The sequence below is a fragment of the Vulpes lagopus genome, chromosome 1 (assembly GCF_018345385.1).
Source record: "Vulpes lagopus strain Blue_001 chromosome 1, ASM1834538v1, whole genome shotgun sequence".
NCBI classification, from domain to species: domain Eukaryota; kingdom Metazoa; phylum Chordata; class Mammalia; order Carnivora; family Canidae; genus Vulpes; species Vulpes lagopus.
The window spans coordinates 10,652,411-10,673,576 of record NC_054824.1 but is presented as its reverse complement, the minus strand read 5'-3'; the positions used below and the strand labels follow the sequence as shown (position 1 = coordinate 10,673,576).

Here is a 21,166-nt window from a genome sequence, read left to right as displayed (position 1 = left end):
TGGCTCAGTGGTTGAGCATCTGCTTTCAGCTCAGGTCATGATCCTGGGGTCCCAGAATCGAGTCCCACATCAGGCTCCCTGCAGGGAGCCTGCTTCTCCCTCTATGTCCCTGACTCTCTGTCTCTCATGAACAAATATAAATTTTTAAAAATATAATAATAAGTATTCATTTCATTTTCAGTAGCAAAAACTATGACTTTGAGAAAACCATGGAGTTACTCAAGATCAACAGTTACATGACAGAGTAGAATTTGAATCGAAGTCGATCTGAACCAAAATTTTCATCTGTATCGTATCATTCCAAAAGATGACTAAACATAGAGTTTGCTCTCAAAGCATAAACAATTTAGTATTTAGTACTCAAGAGAGAATGGTGTAAGTTGCAAGGGGATATATGCTCTGAGAAAAATACAATGGGGATCACACACAATGGACAGACAAGATCACCATGTACAAATGGGACATTGTTGAATATATGTGGTTTTTAAAATGTCTCCAAATAATTTATCATATATAGCCAAAACGATAATTAGCATGAAGGAAAAAGAATTCCATTTTGACATTTTTAGAAAACTGGAGTAATCTCTAAAACTACATTAAAATGTCATCTATGATCAAGTAACGTTTCATTTCAAAAATAAATTAAAATCAAGAAACAGGCGCTAAATAATATATAAAATCTGAAAAAAAAATAATATATAAAATCTGCACAAACCGACTTAGGCCTCAAGTGCTCCACTTACAATATTGCATGACATTAAGAGTAATCTGTAACAAACTTCTCAAGAATATCGCATAAAAAAGATTTTTCAGTTCAAATAACTAAAAATTTGCTCAGAGAACAAATATTCTTTACAGTTTAATTATCTTTTTTTAAAGATTTTATTTATTTATTCATGAGAGAGAGAGAGGCAGAGACACAGGCAGAGGGAGAGCAGGCTCCCAGCAAGAAGCCTGATGTGGGACTCGATCCTGAGACTCCAGGATCACGCCCTGGGTCAAAGGCAGGTGCTCAACCACTGAGCCACTATTTTTTTATATATATATATTTTTTCAAGAAGTAGATATACATGTTATCAGAAGTCTCATTGATATGACCATGGAATATGTAGGGAGAGGAATGTAGGAATTATATTAAAAGATTAAATTCTTCATTTTTTTTATATTGATTGAGATTATAGTCCCTTCAAGGAAATGCCAGTGCATTTTCTGGAAACTAGGAAGTTGGCAAAGATTTAATAAGAAAGTTGTAGTACTTCTAACATACTTAGAAGTGATTTTCAAGCACTTTCAGCCTCCTAATTTTAGGCTCTTTCAAGCAATATGATCTGAAAACTTGGCTAAAGTGCATATGGTACAAATATTGCAGGATTTTTTAGAACTCATAAAGAGATCATATTTTCTAATGGTCTTTTTCCTATTCTGAAGTTTACAACTTTGAGTCTTTGGGCTTTGTGTGGGACCCAGGAAATTTAACAAAAATCCCCTACCCCTGGACAAGCAGAGCAGGACTGATTCTATTTTGTGCTACACCTGCCACCTCCTGTATGACCCCCACATAACCTGCTTATTGCTTAAGGTGTGGCCCCACCCTAGTCAAGCGGCTGGGCCCACCCTAATCGGAAATCGGCTCATCACAATGTAACCCTGCTTTGTGCCCGCCAAAACTGCGCCCCAATTCTGACCAAAGTAATAGGCCAGCTCAAATGGATACTATAGGGAAAGATGTAATTCAATCGGCCACGTGTGGACCGACATGACTGTGCAACTTTGTGTATCCTATGGGCCACTGGCCCTATAAAATAGCTGCTACGCCTCTTAGTCTCGGGGTCCAAGTCCCTGCTCTGCTGTGTCGGGTACACTTGGACCCAAGCTCGAGCTTGTAAATAAACCCTCGTGTGTTTTCATCGGTGTCGGCTCCTTGGTGGTTTCTCGGATTCGCAATCTTGGGCACAACACTTTGCTTGTGAATTCCACTAACTGAAAGGAGATACTTGGCAGTAGCTACGAGTCCATGTTCAGAATCACACCTTTTTCTCTCTATTGCAGACATCCATAATTACATAAACATCTCACTAATTTACTGTATCTATATAACCTCAGCTAAACCTTGCTTTTTCCTAATAGGAAAAAAGGTATCCCAGATATAGAAAACACTTAAAAATCATTATACACCCAAACCTTTATTTAAAGAACTCAGTTAAGGGAATGTGAAGCATAAAACTGAAAATAAAACCAATCTAGCAATTTAAGGACTTGAGGCATTTGTAAATACTATATAAAAGTCCTAGGGAAACCTGGATGGCATAGTTAAGGCAACCAACTCTTGGTTTGGCTCAGGTCATGATTTCAGTGTCATGAGATTAAACCCTGCATTGGGCTCAGCACTGAGTGAAGAGTCTGCTTAAGACTCTCCCTCTCTCCCCCTCTGCCCCTCCCCTCACACTCTCTTGCGCGCGCGCTCTCTCTCTCTCTCTCTCTCGCAAATAAATAGGGGGGCCTGAGTGGCTCAATTTGTTAAGCATCTGCCTTCGGCTAAGGTCATGGTCCTGGGATCCGGCTCCACATTGTTGGGCTCTTTGCTCAGTGAGGAGCCTGCTTCTCCCTCTCTGTCTGCCTGCTGATCCCCCTACTTATGCTGTCAAATAAATAAATTAAACCTTAAAAAATTAAATAAGGGGCACCTGGGTGGCTCAGTGGTTGACCATCTGCCTTTAGCTCAGCGGCTGAGCATCTGCCTTCAGCCCAGGGTGTGATCCTGGAGACTGGGACTGAGTCCCATGTCGGGTTTCCTGCATGGAGCCTGCTTCTCCCTCTGCCTGTGTCTCTGCCTCTCTGCCTCTCTCTCTCTCTCTCTCTCTCTCTGTGTGTGTGTCTCATGAATAAATAAATAAAATCTTTTAAAAATTAAATCAATCCTTTTTCTTAAAAAAGGCCTAAATAAATAAATAAATGGCCCTAAAAACAGGGGCACCTGGGTGGCTCAGTTGGTTAAGTGTCTGATTCTTGCTATTGGTTCAGATCATGACCTCAGGGTCATGAAATCAAGCCCCATGCCAGGCTCCATGCTGGGCTTGGAGCCTGCTTAAGATTCTCTCTCTCCCTCTCCCTATGACCCTCTTCCAAAAAAAGCCCTATAAACAAAGGTGCCTAAAGATGGGAAGGTGATGGGGAAATAATTGTGTGCATGAAAAGAAAGCTAATGAATTATGTCTTGTGCAAAATACTTAGAGGAAAAAAGTGGCTGGAAAATAGTTCCTGTCATAATTTTAGGTCAAAATCAGTTTGAAAATGACTCACTCACAGAAGCACTACATAATTAAATATGGCAATACAAAGTAAAAAAGTCTGTATGGTAGGAGAAGAATCCTATTTCTCAGTATGAAAATCTTGTATAGCAATAAAACTAAATGAGGACAACCGTACTTTGTGCATACTGGGGAGTGGAGACGTATACCGCAGGTTAGCAAGCACTTACTAAGTGCAAAATACTCTGCCAGATGCTTTCTATAAGCCATCTCCTTTGATCCTTACTACAGTCTCACAAGCCAGATAGCAGCATTTCCATTTCAGAAACAAAGGCTTCAGAGGTCTAGGAATTTGACTAAAGTTGCACAGCTTTGGGGCTGAGATTTGAACCCTGCTTCCAAGGCTCTTTCTCCTATTATAGCTCAATACCTTTTGAATGTAATTCAAAATTTTAAAAAAGCATATGATAGTATATCTCATAATACCTCTCAACCAATAAAAACTTACATTATGTTTAGCTTTTTAGATCTCTCTTTTTTTAAAAATTATTTATTTATTCACGAGAGGCAGAGAGAGAGAGAGGCAGAGACACAGGCAGAGGGGGAAGCAGGCTCCATGCAGGGAGTCCAATGTGGAACTTGATCCCAAGACCCTGGGATCATGCACTGAGCTGAACGCAGACGCTCAACCACTGAGCCACCCAAATACCCCAGCCTTTTAGACTTCTATACTTTGTCTATAGGGTCAACTTGTTCTGTTTCCCACATTCCTTTCCTCTTTTCATTTATCATAGATGATACAATGGGAATAATTTATACATTTAATGTATATCTATATCTAGATATCGCAAATAAAAAAGTCTGCCTACAACAAATACCACATGATTTCACTCATATGTGGAATTTAAGAATACAGATGAACATATGCTGAAAGGGGAAAGAGAGAGAGGAAAACAAATGTTAAGAGACTTAAGAGACTTAAAAATAAAGAACAAACAGGGTTGATGGAGGGAGGTGGGTGGAGAATGGGGTAAATATGTGATGGGCATTCAGAGCACTTGTGATGAATACTAGCTGTTTTGATGGATTGCTGAATTCTACTCCTGAAATCAATATTGCACTGTATGTTACCTAACCAGAATTGAAATAAAATTTTAAGAAAAAAAAGTCTACATACAAACGAACCATGTTCCATATCTATCATCCTACTATAATGATTCATTTCTTTTCTTATTTCAATTTTAAGTTAAAGCTTAACTATCTCTGTTCAAAGAAGCCTAATATTTGCTAGAATAAGTTAATAATGGGAGGGGTGCCTGGCTGGCTAAGTCAGTGGGGTATGCGATTCCTGATATTGAGGTTGTGAATTCGAGATGCACTTTGGGTGTAGAGTTTAACTAAAGATAAAATCTTAAAAAAAAATTTTAAATAAAGGTTAATGATGGCAATATAATACTAACAGAAAGTACTTCTAAAAACCTTTTTTTGCCATACCTCTATGCTCAAACTAGAATAGCCGCATTCTGAACACTAATATACCAATATTTAACTATTACACATACTATCATTTTATAGAAGATATTTTTCAAACATGTAACTATAGCAATTCATTCATTCAAAAACATTTACTAAGCATCTAAATGCAAAGCACTGTACTACACATTGAATATAAAGTGGTAAGATTCTTCCCTTTTTTGAACTTTCAGTCTAGTAAGAGAGACATACGATAAAGGAATAAATAAACGATTACAAAATACAAAGTGCTATAAAAGAAATGACTGTGGGACGCCTGGGTGTCTCAGTCAGTTAAACGTCTGACTCTTGATCTTAATAAGCTGAGGTGTTGATTTCAGGGTCATGAGTTCAAGCCCTCTGCTGGGCCCCAAGTTGGGTGTGTAGCCTACTTAAAAAAAAAAAAGGGAAAAAGAAACAACTGTGATGCTGTGAAATAAAATTTGGGGAGAGGCCATACTCACACTGGCCAGGAACTACCTTCCGAAAAAGTAACAATTAAGCAGTGATATAAAGAAAGAGTCAGCCACATAAAAAAGCCAAAGTAACATCATTTTGGGGAAAACAAACAGTATGCAGAAAAGCCTACTGGAAAGAGTACCTTGCATTTAGTGAACCCCGAGAGAACCATTGTGACAGAAGCACAGTTAGCTAAGACAGGGTCAGACCACAAAGGTCTCACAGGCAAAATCAGAATGTGTATTTTATCTGAAATGCAACAGAGGCACCAAAATTTTTAAATAAAGAGTTTTTTGTTTTTTTGTTTTTTTTTTAAATAAAGAGTTTAAACACAAAATGACAAAAGCTGGGTTTTTTCAAGATTTTATTTATTTTGAAAGAGAGAGGGCAAAGAGAGAGAGAGAGAATCCCGTGCAGACTCATGCCATGTGCAAAGCCCAGAGCCCAACTTGGGGCTAAATCCCACAATCATAAGACCATGACCTGAGCTGAAATCAAGAGCCAGACACTTGACCAACTGAGCTACCCAAGTGCCCAAAATAGATTCATTTCTTTAAAAGATTGCTTTGGCTGCTAAAGAAGGGACAGATGGAAGGGAAACGAGAGAAACCAAGAAGACCAGTTAAGAGATGACGCAGTATTCTAGATGAGAGGTATCAACGTTAACTATGATCATTTCAGTGAGTTGGAGAGACGAGTTTCAGAATATATTCTGGAGGCAGAATTTACTAAATTCCAAGTTCAGGGTCAGAGAGAGACAGAGAAAAAGAAAAAAAAAATAACGATCTAGTTTCTATTTAAACAACTGAAAAGATAAAGGTTCCAATGACTGAGATGAGAAAAGGTAGACAAAAGGTTTGAAAAGGGAAATCAGAAACTCTGTTTTGGACGTGTTGACATCTGAGATTCTATAAAACTTGCGAGTGATGATGTAAATCAGGAAGGTAGCCATTCAAATCTGAAGCTTCAAAGAAAGGACTGATCTAGAGATAATCCTTCAAGATAGGATATGATTTCAGGGAATCAAACAATGACATTATTCATATATTCAGGACACTATGGAAAGAATGGGTTTTCTAACCAAGCAACCAAAACATAAATATAATGTAACAAAATGGCTGGATTCAGATAGAAGTCTAGAGATCCAAAAGTCCTTGTATTCTAATTCAATTTGTTTAATGATGATTTGAAGCAGTGTAATCAAAGTAACATCGAGACCCTAAAGAGAAGCTAAACAAGAACAAAAGCAGATCTTTTAGTCTAAAACAAACCTCCAGGAAAATGACATATAACAGAAAAAGGGATTAAAAAAAAAAAGAGGAGCTTTCTGGAGAACTTTATATCTGCATTTAAGAGACTAAATAAATACTGCAATTCATATCATCTAAACCAAAGACAAGAAACACTGGTATATTGTAAATTGCTTCTAATTGCAAACTACATTTATAGAACACACACATACACACACACACACACACACACACACACACATATATGTATGGGTACGTATGGGGTGGAGTACATGTATAATTATTATGTTGTTAGCTCCATATGGACTCAGGTTTTATTTATTACTGTATCACTAATGCCATAATATATGGCACACACTGAGTAGCTAACTAAATGTTTGCTTATTACACAAATGAACCAATGAACAAAATGTATGCTTCAAGAAAATGAACCAAGACAGAACTACAAAAATAACTTAATCTATAAGTTAATATCTAACCAGACAAATGCAAAGATTTTTTTTTTTTTAAAGTTACAAATACAAAGAAAGCAAAGACACGGCTCTGGTCTAAGACATATTTTAATAGCTTATCCCTCTGAAACTGACATAGTACTTAACAAAGAAAACTATGAAATTAAAGGATTATACAGACACCTTTTTTCATTAATTATTAAGTAATTAGTCTAAAATTTAAATAATCAAGTAAATCAAAAGCTCCCACCTATTAACATATAAAAACACTGGCAATATAATAGAAAATATTTTTCCTTGTGCAGTTAAGTGAGTACAGTATTTATGGGAAAACAAGAGAACTTTAGAAAATATACAGAAATGCTTGTGTTTGGAAATGTAATAAATACACACATTCTTTAATGAGAGCATCTGAAAATAGAAAATATCATACCTGCAAGCAAAGTACAATGGAGTGGCTCCAGATACATTTGGCCTGTTAATATCAGCACCACTGTCTAGCAAGCACTGCACTGTCTGGAGGGAAAAGAAATAATTAAAAAATAAAGCCAGAGAAGTAAAACAAAGACACAATTATCATGATTTAAATAGATAGAAGAAATGATCTTACCACAACTTGAAATTTTAAAGTAGAACAAGTAGGAACATGACAATTATGATAGCTGAACTACTTCAACTTTTTGGTTAGCTCTCTTGAGACTCTCAGGTACTAAATAATACATGTGTAATTATCAATGAAATATAACCTGTTAGAATCTGGGAAGGTTCTAAAAAAAATCACCGACACATGTAGCTACCAAGGACTTGAAAACAGGCTTGAACAACTGAGGAACTGAATTTTTTATATATTTTATAATAATTAAGTTTAAACAGCCACAAATGGCTAGTAAAGTTGACAGAACTATTCTAGATATTTGGATTTAAAAACCAGAATTCTTTTGCCTCTAAAAATAAAAAACAGGTATTCTTAACAGATAGTTAGGAAAACTATCATTTTCTAAACTCAAACATAATTATTAAAGTTCAAAATGTTAAAAAAGCTATAAAGTCCTCGTACTACTAACAGTAATCAATACTGATTTCAGTTTCTCTGACAGTCTCATTCATACATACTCTGTCTCCTAAGCTCTACTTCTGCAATCATTCGAGTCATATACTAAGGAAAAGCAAGTTATTATAAAACCTTAAAAACATATATCCCATAATTAGAGATAGGATGAGGCTTGCCTAAAACCTCAAAAAAAAAAAAAAAAAAAGCATCTCTCCTGGCTTTATTCCTTTAGTCTTCATTTGATTTTCTCCTACAAAAAAGGAAGAAACCATGTAAAAACCTAAAAGTTTTTAGAATTACACCACTTAATATTACTTCTGGACTGAACACATGTTCATTATTGCTGCTATAATACCTAGTACAAGGTCAGTAAAATAAGACTATAAACTCACAAGGAAGAAGAGGAAAGAACAGAACAGTATACTGGACAAATCGTTCAGTTTTGGGAAAGTGGCAAACAAGTGGAGGGATAGAAGCCGACTTAGCAGATCAAAGGCAGCTGAAGTCTACATGCCTGCAAACGTGGATTCCAACAAACCATCAAATTCTCCCTTTAGAGCATACATACAAAATACAGGAATTGGAAGTACCAGGTAACTTAGAAGACAAAGATAGTTACAAAGAGCTCTAAACAGAAATAGTAGTTGAAAGCCTGTAAAAGAAAGAGTTGGACCTTACCCTAGAACCCTTCTTCCCCATGGCAGAGAGTTAGCCACTATCTCTCCCTACACTGTCTCAAAATAGTAAGGTTTATTCTCTGGACAAACTGAATAGGGAGGCTCTAGACTGGCAGACAAGATACAGAAGTAAAGCAGAGATAAGGAACCATGATGAACAAAGTTAAGTGAAAATCTTTAGCCCCTACATTCCACTAGGCTCCCAAAAATCCAGTAGCCAGGCTTAAAACCTCAAAAGATGGAGATTCCAAGTTTCCTCTCTGGAGACTGGCAAGAGAAAAGAGTCCTACAAATACTAGCATTACAGAGTGGCCATGAAATAGCCCAATCATCTCCAAGGGGACACTTGACAATGCTGGGAGATTATTTTTTCATGACTGGGGAAGGGAGAGTACAATTGGCAGCTAGTGGGGAGAGGTCAGGGATAGGTCTAAACATCCTACAATCTACAGACGGCCCCCATAACAAAGGATTTTCAGGCCCAAAATATCTCAGGCAAGATTGAGAAACCATAGCACACTGTGGGGCCAGCCAATAAACCCAACCCATGTACACAATGCTTCCTGCCAATATTTTAGTGCCCTCACCACTCTACACAAATGGGCAGACAACATTTAAGAGACAACTACCTTGATTAACTAAAAGCAGGTCTCTTTCCTGAAAAACAAAAATCAAAACAAAAGAAAAAGGAAGTCAGGAAGATAAAGATAATAAAGAGAACCAAAGAAAAAGCCACAAAATTTAAAAAAGATATTACCTCAAACAGAAAAGATATTATATCCATAGGACAAGAACAAGATGCTGGGAGAAAAATATTCAGAGAATAAGAAATTAAAAAATATAAGTAAAAATTCAACAGGAACTTAAACATTTTTTTTAAAGTTTATTTTGACTTATTTGCTTAAGTATTCTCCACGCCCAACATGGGGCTCAAACTCACAACCCCGAGGCCAAAAATAGCATACCCCTCTCTGAGCCACCCAGGCACTCTGCAAATTCAATAGTTTAGAAAGACAATATTGGAAAAACCCCACAAGAAATAAAGTAAAACAAAAAGACAAAACAGGAAGAATGGGAAATTAGTAGATCAATTCAGGGAGACACTGCAGAAATCAGGAATAAAGAGAATGAAGGAGATGGGAGACCAAAGGGAAGTAATCAAGAAATAATGTCCAAAAATTTCCATAACTGAAAGACATGCAGTGACAAACTGAAAAGATTCACCAACTGTCTGGTGTAGTAAATTAAAGGCCAACAAAGCACATCAAAGTGAAATTTCATAATTATTTCATAATTTCATATAAGATTACAGAAATAAACAGAAATCAGATTAGCACTAAACTTCTCAACAGCAACACTGAAATTTAAAACACTAACTGCCTTTAAAATAAGGTAAATGACTTCCAATGTAGAATTCTATAGCCAACCACACTACCATTAGAATATATGGTTTTAAATAAAAAATACGCTTAAATACGTAAGATGTTGAAAAAAAAGTACATCCAATGCACCTTTTCTCAAGAAGCTACTAAGTAAAGGAATATATCAAAATATGAAAACTAGATTATTAGGGATTGAACATAGGAGAAACTAAGAAATTTCTAAGTTTAAAAAATGGAAATAATATTATCTAATGAATTTGTCTTTGTAGAAAATAGAACTGAGATATTTTGTTGGCACATATAGGAAGAATTACTGATTCATAAAAAATAAATTGAACAAAGCCAATTATTGACTTTAAGAAAAATAGTCATCCTACATAGAAAATGTTGTTGTAATTCATTACTTGAGGCACCTGGGTGACTCAGTGGTTTACCATCTGCCTTCAGCTCAGGTCATGATCCTGGGATCCTGGGATCGAGTCCCGCATCAGGCTCCCCACAGGGAGCCTGCTTCTCCATCTGCCTATGTCTCTCTCTTTCTCTCCCTCTCTCTCTCTCGGTCTCTCATGAATATATAAAATCTTTAAAAAATAAAAAAATAATTCATTACTTGGGTCAGGAATAAATAATAGTTACCTAACTATATATACACCTAATCTTCTCTGTCAAAATTTACAATTTAATCTTAGAAATAGGGGAGAAGGCATGGGAAGAAGATTTAAATGGATTATATCCTCACTCACTAGGACAAGAAATGATTCAGTGAGGGATCCCTGGGTGGCATAGCGGTTTGGCGCCTGCCTTTGGCCCAGGGCGCGATCCTGGAGACCCGGGATCGAATCCCACGTCAGGCTCCCAGTGCATGGAGCCTGCTTCTCCCTCTGCCTGTGTCTCTGCCTCTCTCTCTCTCTCTCTGTATGACTATCATAAATAAATAATAAAAAAAAAATTAAAAAAAAAAAAGAAATGATTCAGTGACATCTGAAAGTTGAGAAAGAGCCATAGAAAAAGATACCAGAAGAAACACTAAAAGAGCTCAAAATTGTTGCCTGATGATCATGACTGGATAGAAAGGGGAGCTTAAGGGACTATCATTTTTATTGCAAAGATTCTGATTGGTAAGAATAGAATTATTTTAAGATAGAGTATTCATGTATTGCTAATTGAATTTACTTCTATTCCAAGAGGAATAGAAACACTGTTACATAAAATTTTATTATCCTCTATAGAATTCCTTTAAACTGAGGACAAGTGGTCAAGCATAGCATTTAAATATAAGAAAAAGGGATCCCTGGGTGGCGCAGCAGTTTAGCGCCTGCCTTTGGCCCAGGGCGCGATCCTGGAGACCCAGGATCGAATCCCATGTCGGGCTCCCGGTGCATGGAGCCGGCTTCTCCCTCTGCCTATGTCTCTGCGCCCCCCGCCCCGTGTGACTATCATAAATAAATTAAATAAATAAATAAGTAAATAAATAATAAGGGGCACCTGGGTGGCTCAGGGAGTGATGCTGGTGTACCAGAATTGAGTCCTGCATCGGGCTCCCCAAAGGGACCCTACCTCTCCCTCTGCCTCTCTCTATCATAAATAAATAAATAAAATCTTAAAAAAAAATAAGAAAAATAAGCATTTAAGTCATATTTTTATAAAACAAGGCCTATTTGAGCCTTTTGATCATGGCTTTTCCTTTCTGAGTTTTGACCTAGAAGCTGTGTCTGCATGGCCCAAAACAAGAATGAGATGGACAGCAACAATAATGTTTCTTAGCTGTTATAGAAATTAGACAAAAAGCCATAATCGAAAAGGCTCAGGAGAGGTGAAAGCAATATATATACTGAAAATATATACTAATATACAATTAAAGCCAAGCAATCCAGATAGAAGCAGAAATAAATTATTATTATGATATTTAAATACTTTAATCTCTATATTCAACGTGGAACTTGAACTCACAACTGCTAGATCAAGAGTTGCATGCTCCAACTGGGCCAGCCAGGCATCCCAGAAGAAGAAATAAATTATTAATAAAACATGCTATTAATTCACAAAAGTTATAAAGTTGTTTAAAATACATAATGGTATAATAATGTAACTTTAACATGTACCTGGACACTGTGCTAATAAATTTAATACATCCTGTAAGGAAACTGATATTCTCACTACTTTTAAAGTAGGAAACTGAGTCTCAAAGAAGTAATGTGCATCCCAACACACAAATTAATAGAGAAATAGGATTAAACTCAAATCCATGTTCATAACCACTATGATACCTACCAAAAAGTAGGAATTCTAATTTTTCTGAATTTGGATTACTAAGTAGAAGTAATGCTAATTGGCAGAACTTCATAAACTACATTAATTATAATCTACTAATTCCCCACTAAATAACTACTTGAGAGTCAAACTTAAAAAAAAAAAGAGAGTCAAACTTAAGTGTCTAGACAGCTATTTGTGTTTAGCTTTAAAATAGTGTCATTTTAAATCATACACTTTTTACAGTATTTCTGTATCTTTTTTTATACTGTAGAACTTAGAATACAAAAAAAATTAGGCCATTAGACTAACATATCCCTCTACTGTTCTCTTCAACAAAGTGGTGAGACAAACTCTGAGCAAATCATAGCAAGAAAACATGTCTCACTACATGCACCATCCTATGTTCCTAGCATAGCCTCACTTATGGGAAATACCTAACAAAGATACGAAAAATTATTTCTGTTCTTGAGAAAAGATTAGAAAGTAAAGTAGCTCATTCTAGCATTTTCTTTTCCATTTGTAAATCTTTCTGCTTTTCTAACAAAATTAACATCATTGAATTATGTATCTATTAAAAGAAACATATTTTTAAAAACTTTCAAAAGTTCCACTTGTAGATAAAATGTTGCCTGAAGACAAACAAAAAGAAAAAGCTAGTTCCTTCAGAGTAAGGATAAATAATATATAAAGGGATGTGAATGTAAGGAAAGAAACTGCTTGTAGCACTGAAATGAATGAAAAGTCATCAATCTTTAGGATTAAAAAAAAAAGATTTGTGTGCAGACTTCTTTTTATAAAAGCTCAGTAACAGGAGGAAAAATAATAATGCAGTATTAGTTAAATGGCATAACAAAAGAAGAAAGAAAGTCCGAGATAATCCAAATCACAATTAAAAAAAAATTCCAGTCTATGTAGAACTACTTATATGTATACAAAGGGTAAAATAACTTTGAAACTAGTAAAACTCAGGTGGAAGAAACTCTGAGCATTTATTAAATACATGTATGCTCTTGAAGAAACTATACTCCTTGAGGACTTTAAATTACACAGAAGCCTAATGAAAAACATAATTGAAGAAATTAATTCTGGATTTAACTACTAAAATCCCTAAAGAGTTTCAAAAGCAGAGATTTTTCACCCATAGGAACAAATCAGACACATTTTAAGTGTCTGATTATTATAAGAAATAGCACTTATCATGGCACCTGGGTGGCTCAGTTGGTTAAGTGTCTGACTTCATTCAGGCTATTATCTCGGTTCCTGGGATAGGGTCCCGACACATCAGGCTCCGCACTCAGTGGGACATGTGTTTCTCTCTCCCTCTGCCTCCCAACCCCTTCTTATGTGCACACATGCACTCTCTCAATAAATAAACTCTTTAAAAAAATAGCACTATCAATATATACAACATTTAAAAGTACAAAATTTAAAAGTGACAAACATTCAGAAATGGAAAGAAAATGGCCGAGAAAAACTGGCTGAAATGGTACTGCACTTTTTAGCCCGTTCTATCTTTCAAAAAGAATCCCAAAATCCATTATGTGCTAGGGACTACTCTAGATGCCAGAGTTAGATAGCAATGAAGAAGAATCCCTATCCTCATGAAGCTTACATTCTAGTGGAAAAGGAAGACCAAGAGACAAAACAAAAACATGTAGTAATGCGAGACAGTGACTAGTCACATCCAGAAAAATTAATAAGATTCTCTAGGATAGATTTGCATTCAATGTGTTGTAGCAAATTCCTCACACCTACACCCCTACCTACAAATACTTCTGTAAAAATTGCATTGTCGGTTTTACATACTATAAACCATGAAATCCAAAAAAACCTGTGATTTACAATGGTGATTATTCTTCTGTTTTAAAAACTTTATGACTTCTCATTTACCTGAAAAAATTAGGGTCAGCAGCTTACAATATGAAAGCAGACATATAAAAGTATGCCAACATAAATATTTGTAAATGACAGTTGATTATCTACATTTTCCAATATAATAATTTTAAGAATGAAATCATTTGCCTAGTTTAGATAACCAAAAATATGCTTTCAAGGTAATTCAAAACTTCAAATTCCCTGTCCAATATTTCCCACCAGCAAAAACACAGCAAAAAACAAACAAAAAAAAACTATCCTTTTCCTAGATTATCTATAAGGGGGAGGGGGTCCTTCCTCCTTACAGTGTAAGAAACTGCTAGAAAGTAACCTTGAAAGAAAAGCATTCAAAGAGGATTTTCAAATTGCTTCAAGAAATCCTTGAGAAGAAACAACACATTCTCAACAAACTTCATGACTTTTCAAGTGGTAAAACAATATTCTGAGTGGAAAACTAAATGTGCCAAGCTAAAGTTTGAGTCAATCTCAAAAGTCATTAAATTGAAGGCAGTGACTAACCAAGACCACCTGTGCCCAAAACACTGAAAATTACAAAGAAATACAAGGCAGCTCTACTTTATCAATATCAACTATCAAAACAACACTGATCAAAGTAAAAAGGAATAGATATTGAATATTAAAATTACAAGTAAAAATACGAATTGTATTATTACTTGCTAAAAGACAAAACAAAAAAGCATCTTTATCTTTTATTAAAAATAATTCTGATGACATGACTTCACAGCAGTGCACAAATTACTTATGCACTAAGGAAAATGGCCAACTCACTAATCAATGACTGTTTTATATATGTTTCTCTAAGCTTACCAAAGCTTTGAAGTCTTATGTTACATCTAATAAAAATCATTATTACCCACTTGTGTTTGAAAATCACAGTAACAACTATCTATTATTTATTTGCTCACATTTTCCAGTTGTTATTAAAGGAGAATTCTAACATTAGAATAAATAAAATTATTCTGAATCTAAAAATAAATCCAAAATGTTAGTCTATCTACCTGTGAGCCTCAAGGCTGAATCCAACGAATGATTTTGCAAAAGCATTCAATTAAGTTTGGATGGCTGTCCTGTAATTCTCCGGATGAAAAGCTTGAAAGCTGGCTAAAAGATATCAAGAGAGCTAACTGAACGTAGGTAAGCACTGTTCCTTACCAAGCCTACAATTTCAGTAAAACATGCAGTCAGTTCTACCAAAGACAGTTTATAATACCAGCATCAAGTAATGCTTTTAAGATTCAGGAGCTTAAATCTCCTCTAAGCAGGGTCCAACAATCATTTTATATTGTCTATGAAGTTTCATATTTAGCTCTATAAATTTAGCAACATAAAGTTTATTCTGATAAAAATAAAATTTCTTCTTTAATGAAGTGAAATTAGCCCATAAACTAATCCCTCTGTGTATTCCAATTTATTCTAATAAATTGTGACTAAACCATTCGACAATTTGCTAGGGTTTCTAAACCCAAGTTATTCCAGGAAAACAGTAATCAACCATTTGTGGCAATTTTACACATTACTAAATCTTAAAGAACTAACAGCAAAGAAAAAAGCCACCAAAAAGGAAGTTCAGCCTATGGCCAGAAAAACTGAAGTCGTTTATATCTATGTAGGTTTTACTATACTTTCTAAAAATGAGATTAAGATTCAAACTAGATACTGGTTCTAGGTCACTATATAAGACTAAAGGAATTAAGAGAGAGTGCTTTCTGTACTTTCCTTGCAAAATCACATCATACACATTAATAATGGTAATAGAGAAAGAAAGAGTACCAATACTATTACTGTTCTTTATTTCTAAAGATTTTATTTATTCATTGTTATTGCTCTTAAGTATCTTCCAAAGTGTTCACAACACTTAACATAAATTACATAAACAGTAAACAGAATATACCTTAGGAGGTAGGTAAGGGCAGGGGAAGAAAAATTTGCGAAAGACTATGTAACAGGCCAGCTGAATAACCAAATTCTGAAGTGATTTTTAAAATCAATATCCCAAGACAAACCGTAATTTTGCTATTGTACAGCAAATAACAGCTGACCTTGGGAAAGTTATAAAAAAAATTAAAATACTAAGGGGCTGGGGCACCTGGGTGGCTCCACGGTTGAGCATCTGCCTTTGGCTCAGGTTGTGATCCTGGGGTCCAGGATCAAGTACCACATTGGGCTTCCTGCATGGAGCCTGCTTCTCCCTCTGCCTGCGTCTCTGTCTCTCTCTCTCTCTCTCTCTGTGTCTCTCATGAATAAATAAAATCTTTTAAAAAAAATACATCTTGAAACCTGTGAGCACTGCTGTATGTCTACATGGAACTACGTTTTGAGGTCCTTTTAATGAATTTATACATGAATTGGCTTACTTGGAGACCATGAAAAAGCAATATTTACTTGCTGCTAAATAAGTCATCAGGATACCTGACAAAGCATTTTAGATTCAGTGTTCAACTTACAGAGAGCTATACAAACAGCTAAAAAAAAAAAAAAAAAAAAAAAAAACCCAAATCAATAATCCCTACCCTGTAAAAATTTATTCTATCATATGCTCAACTGCTGAGATCTGACCATGTCCCAGAAATAGACAAGTAATTATAAGACACTGGTAATATTAGCTCAGCTACCAACAAAGATAGACTAACTTTTCAATATTTCTTTTTGCCTTAATGAAGGAAGAATTAAAGATGCATATAATAACTCACAAAACAGCCAGTGCTAAACATACTCTTTATCTGTTCATGATCCTCACAGATAACTATAACTGACCAACTAAAAGACAATGAAATCTCACTCACTAATACAATCAACCGCAAGTCAACACGGCTTTTTGTACCCTTCCTCCACTGCTATATCTGCAAAATCTCACTCTGTGAAACTCATCATTGCAGTGAAGTCAAGCCCCCTTATAAATCTTCTGAGAATACAATTCTTCAAAGGCATCTGACTATAAGGAATCCTCCCTTACTTCACCACACCTGCTTTAGGTTGTAAACCATATGGAGTATATTATACTTATACTAACTATTCTTCAATAACTCCAGAGGACAATTCTAAATTTTTAATGCAGCCTGTAATGCACATGTTTTGAAATAAGGTTTTCTCAGCAATTCTTGTTTCTTCACTGGCTCAAGATAGCTAAAATGAGCTTTTGTAGATCACTTCTAATCTAAATCCTAGTTTTTTTGTAGAAAATTCTTGGGCAACAGGTAGCATTTATAATCTTAGTAAATGACACTCCACTCCTGTTATGGCACAGTGTTTATATTAAAGTGGGTGTTTTTCTGTCCTATAACAACTACCAGCAGGACTCATTCTCTAATATACAACGGTTGTTTAAAAAGCTGGGCCAGGGGACCCCTGGGTGGCGCAGTGGTTTAGCGCCCGCCTTTGGCCCAGGGCGTGATCCTGGAGACCCGGGATCAAGTCCCACATCAGGCTCCCGGTGCATGGAGCCTGCTTCTCCCTCTGCCTATGTCTCTGCCTCTCTCTCTCTCTCTCTCTCTCTATCATAAAAAAAAAAAAAAAAAAAAAAAAAAACCTGGGCCATTGGGCAGCCTTGGGTGGCTCAGCGGTTTAGCACCGCCTTCAGCCAGGGGCGTGATCCTGGACACCTGGGATGGAGTCCCATGTCGGGTTCCCTGCATGGAGCCAGCTTCTCCCTCTGCCTGTGTCTCTGTCTCTGTCTCTCATAAATAAAAAATAAAATCTTTAAGAAAAAAAAAACCTGGGCCATTTTGGGCAGCCTGGATGGCTCAGTGGTTAAGCGTCTGCCTTCGGCTCAGGGCCTGATCCTGGAATCCCGGGATTGAGTCCCATATCGGGCTTCCTGCATGGAGCCTGCTTCTCCCTCTGCCTGTGTCTCTGCCTCTCTCTGTGTGTCTCTCATGAATAAATGAATAAAATCTTAAAAAAAAAAAAAAAAACCTGGGCCATTCAAGATTAGGACATTTCAGATAATTTTTCTTCACACAGAATATTTTTTAAGTTAATAATGTTGACTCTCAGAAAGTAAAACTAATGAGAAGGAAAATAATTCTTGAAAACACTGGGTTAGTTTTCAGATGATGAAAGACAAAAAATAATAATAAATGAATAATTGGTGTTCAGAAGAAACTCTGGGGGAAAAATGCTATATCCCTCCTCTTACCCAATTCATTAAACATAAGACAATGGTACTCCTGGCCTCACTATCTTAAAATAGTACAATATTCTGTGAATTGTAAGTCTTACATAAAGCATCTAAACATATAGGATCCTACATTCTGAACCCAAATTAGGTAAAAAGTGTTTGCAGAGGTGAAAATCTAGATTCCAGTAGGAATTTTCCCAACACAAAGATAAGACTCAAGAGTATACAAAACAATACATATTAAACACACAAATTTCTGTATCTTGCAGTTACTGATATTTTTTTGCTTTCGGCTGGGTTTTGTTGTTATTGTTATGTTAAACAAGTAAATAAGTAACTTTCTATTATCAATAATGTTAAGTGTGGAAAAAAAAAAACTCAAAAGTAACCAGGATAGGAAATTATAACAAAGCAGATTTTCAATTTTAAGCTAACAATTTTTTTTAAAGATTTCATTTATTTATTCATGAGAGACACAGAGAGAGACAGAGGCAGAGACAGAGGCAGAGGGAGAAGCAGGCTCCATGCAGGGAGCCCGACGTGGGGCTCGATACCGGGTCTCCAGGATCAGGCCCTGGGCCAAGGGCAGCGCTAAACCGCGGGGTCACCCGGGCTGCCCTAAACTAACAATTTTTATATAAAACAGCCATCTCCTATTGAAAGAAAAAAGTGTTAGCAATTTTTTAAAGTTAAACGTTTTTACATGGGAGTAACAAGGAAGTACTGACATAAAACAAATGTAAGACTTTAGAAATCTAAGAAAGAAAACCACCACCATTCTAATCTTGCATCATGTTCCAAAACAGCAGAAAAATATGATAATCCAAGTTGAAATATTTAAGCAATGTCAGTGCTCACTTTCTTACTATCCAATCCCAATAACTGAGGCTTACTGGTAAAAAGTAAAATATAAAAAAGTTATGTGATAAGACTGAGAATAAGATCATTATTACATGTGAACATACATTTAAATTTTAGTATATTCAGCTATCAAAATCTATAGGAGAGAAATAAATTTAAAATCCAAATATTTTAAACAGATTTAAAAGCACTGTTTTCTATTCCTTTTATCCACAAAGAATATATAGTAATCATGAACCCATATGATGCAGAAAACATTCTGAGATTTTGCTACAATGCTTCATGCTGCCAATTATGCACAGTGGAAAATTTTTCATGAATTCAAAGTTTGCAAAATAAATACATGCAACTTAAAGTCCTCATGGCTGAATTTACCGTCTTGTGACCATTCTGGCAGGCGACATGCAGTGCTGTCTGCCCCATCGCATCCTCAACGTCGACGTCACTGACGTGCTGCACAAGGTCATGGAGTAGTTCTGTCCGCCCATTCACAGCAAGCCAGTGTATCTGTACAGCCATTTAGTTACTTAACATTTGTGCAAGGAGTGTTTCATAAAGACAGCAGATAAATAATGCTATTATTTCTCAAATGTGAGCATAGTACACATACTAAAGATTAAAATAAAGCCCATATATTTCCTGTATTTTTCCTTGTTTTTTTAATGGGGAAAAATATGCATCAAGATGTAGGTTATACCACCTTGTACTTCAAAATCAAGCATTTCGTGGATCATTACAGTTAAATATCCTAGACTTAGGACCACCAAATACTCCACTTCCTAGATGATCCTGGACTCTATGCATAGTTTGTCTCTAAAGGAAAGGTACTGGATACATTTCCTTCCCCAGAAACAAACATGAGTAAAATAAGGTAATTAATACAATAGACATATTCTTCATTTCCTGTATTTTCCAAGTAACTCATGTATCATACATAAGTAATAATATAAAAGGAGAATAAAACATCTTAACTCTACCACTCAAAGATAATCAATGTTAAAACTCTGGACTATGCTATCCATGCATTTTTCAATTGACTTTTTTTCCATTAAAAAATACATCATGAAACTTGTTTTAGGATGGCAGCTTAAACACATGCATCAACTTCTGATTCTTCCCTCAAACACCACTGAAATGACAATGAACAATACTTTTTCTTAAAAGAACAGACCCATTACAATAAAGAAAAAAAGAGACTATAATAGCAACAAGTTTTACAAGATAAAAGCTTTTGTGTGAATTGTCAGAACAGAAAGCTGAATCCTAAACTAGTAAGGTGATTCAGAGATCTGAATCCTAAACTAGTAAGGTGATTCAGATCTCTGAAATCCCAAAACACTCAAGAATCAGTGCACCTTGCATCTCTTGAAGTAGAGATGAACTAGTGGATTTAGACCCTTAAATCCCCAACCCTCCTCAACTCTTCCAGGCCAATGACTGCCCCTTCCCAATCTGAGAGACTACAAGAGGCTTGAAAACAATCTTTAGATAAGTGACACCAGGCACAATGAAGCAAGAATATCACATTGAAAAGGGAGATGAGGGGCATCTGGGTAGCTCAGTCGGTCAAGCGTCTGCTTTTAGCTCAGGTCATGATCCCAGGGTCCTGGGATCAAGCCCCACACTGGGCTCCCTGCTCAACAAGGAGCCTGCTTCTCCTTCTCCCTCTGCTTGCTGCTTTGCCTGCTTGTGCTCACTCACTCTGTCAAATAAATAAATAAAGTATTTTTTAAAAAAATTAAAAAGGGAGATGAAGTGCAAGTTTATATTTGATACTGAAATCCCAAACCATTCTCCTCTACCTAGCATCCAGGATGCTAACACCCTCCTGGCAATTGTTAGAGCTTTTTCTGAGGAATCCAACCAGCTTGAGAATAAATGCCTAAAGAAGCCGGTATCAGGAAGGATCCTAAAGGCAACTGCCCAAGCAGATCACCCTACACTGAAGCCCATGATGAATCATCTTATTCATTCAAACAGAGCTTTCAAATAGCTTTTCCTAATTCCA

General features: G+C 36.1%; 1 protein-coding gene across 6 annotated transcripts in view; it reads right to left on the bottom strand.

Moving 5' to 3' along the window:
• HACE1 (HECT domain and ankyrin repeat containing E3 ubiquitin protein ligase 1) overlaps nucleotides 1-21,166 on the bottom strand; it is a 108,180-nt gene that overhangs the window by 62,049 nt on the left and 24,965 nt on the right. For 3 of the 6 annotated variants that reach the window (XM_041771114.1, XM_041771127.1, XM_041771121.1), the window contains exons 6-7: nucleotides 19,534-19,665; nucleotides 7,355-7,437 (exon numbers count right to left, since the gene is read on the bottom strand). In XM_041771114.1, the coding sequence (XP_041627048.1) occupies nucleotides 7,355-7,437; nucleotides 19,534-19,665 (215 nt within the window). Of the gene's footprint in view, nucleotides 1-7,354; nucleotides 7,438-19,533; nucleotides 19,666-21,166 lie in introns of those variants that run through there. The other 3 variants (XM_041771134.1, XM_041771143.1, XM_041771150.1) reach the window with 2 other exon arrangements.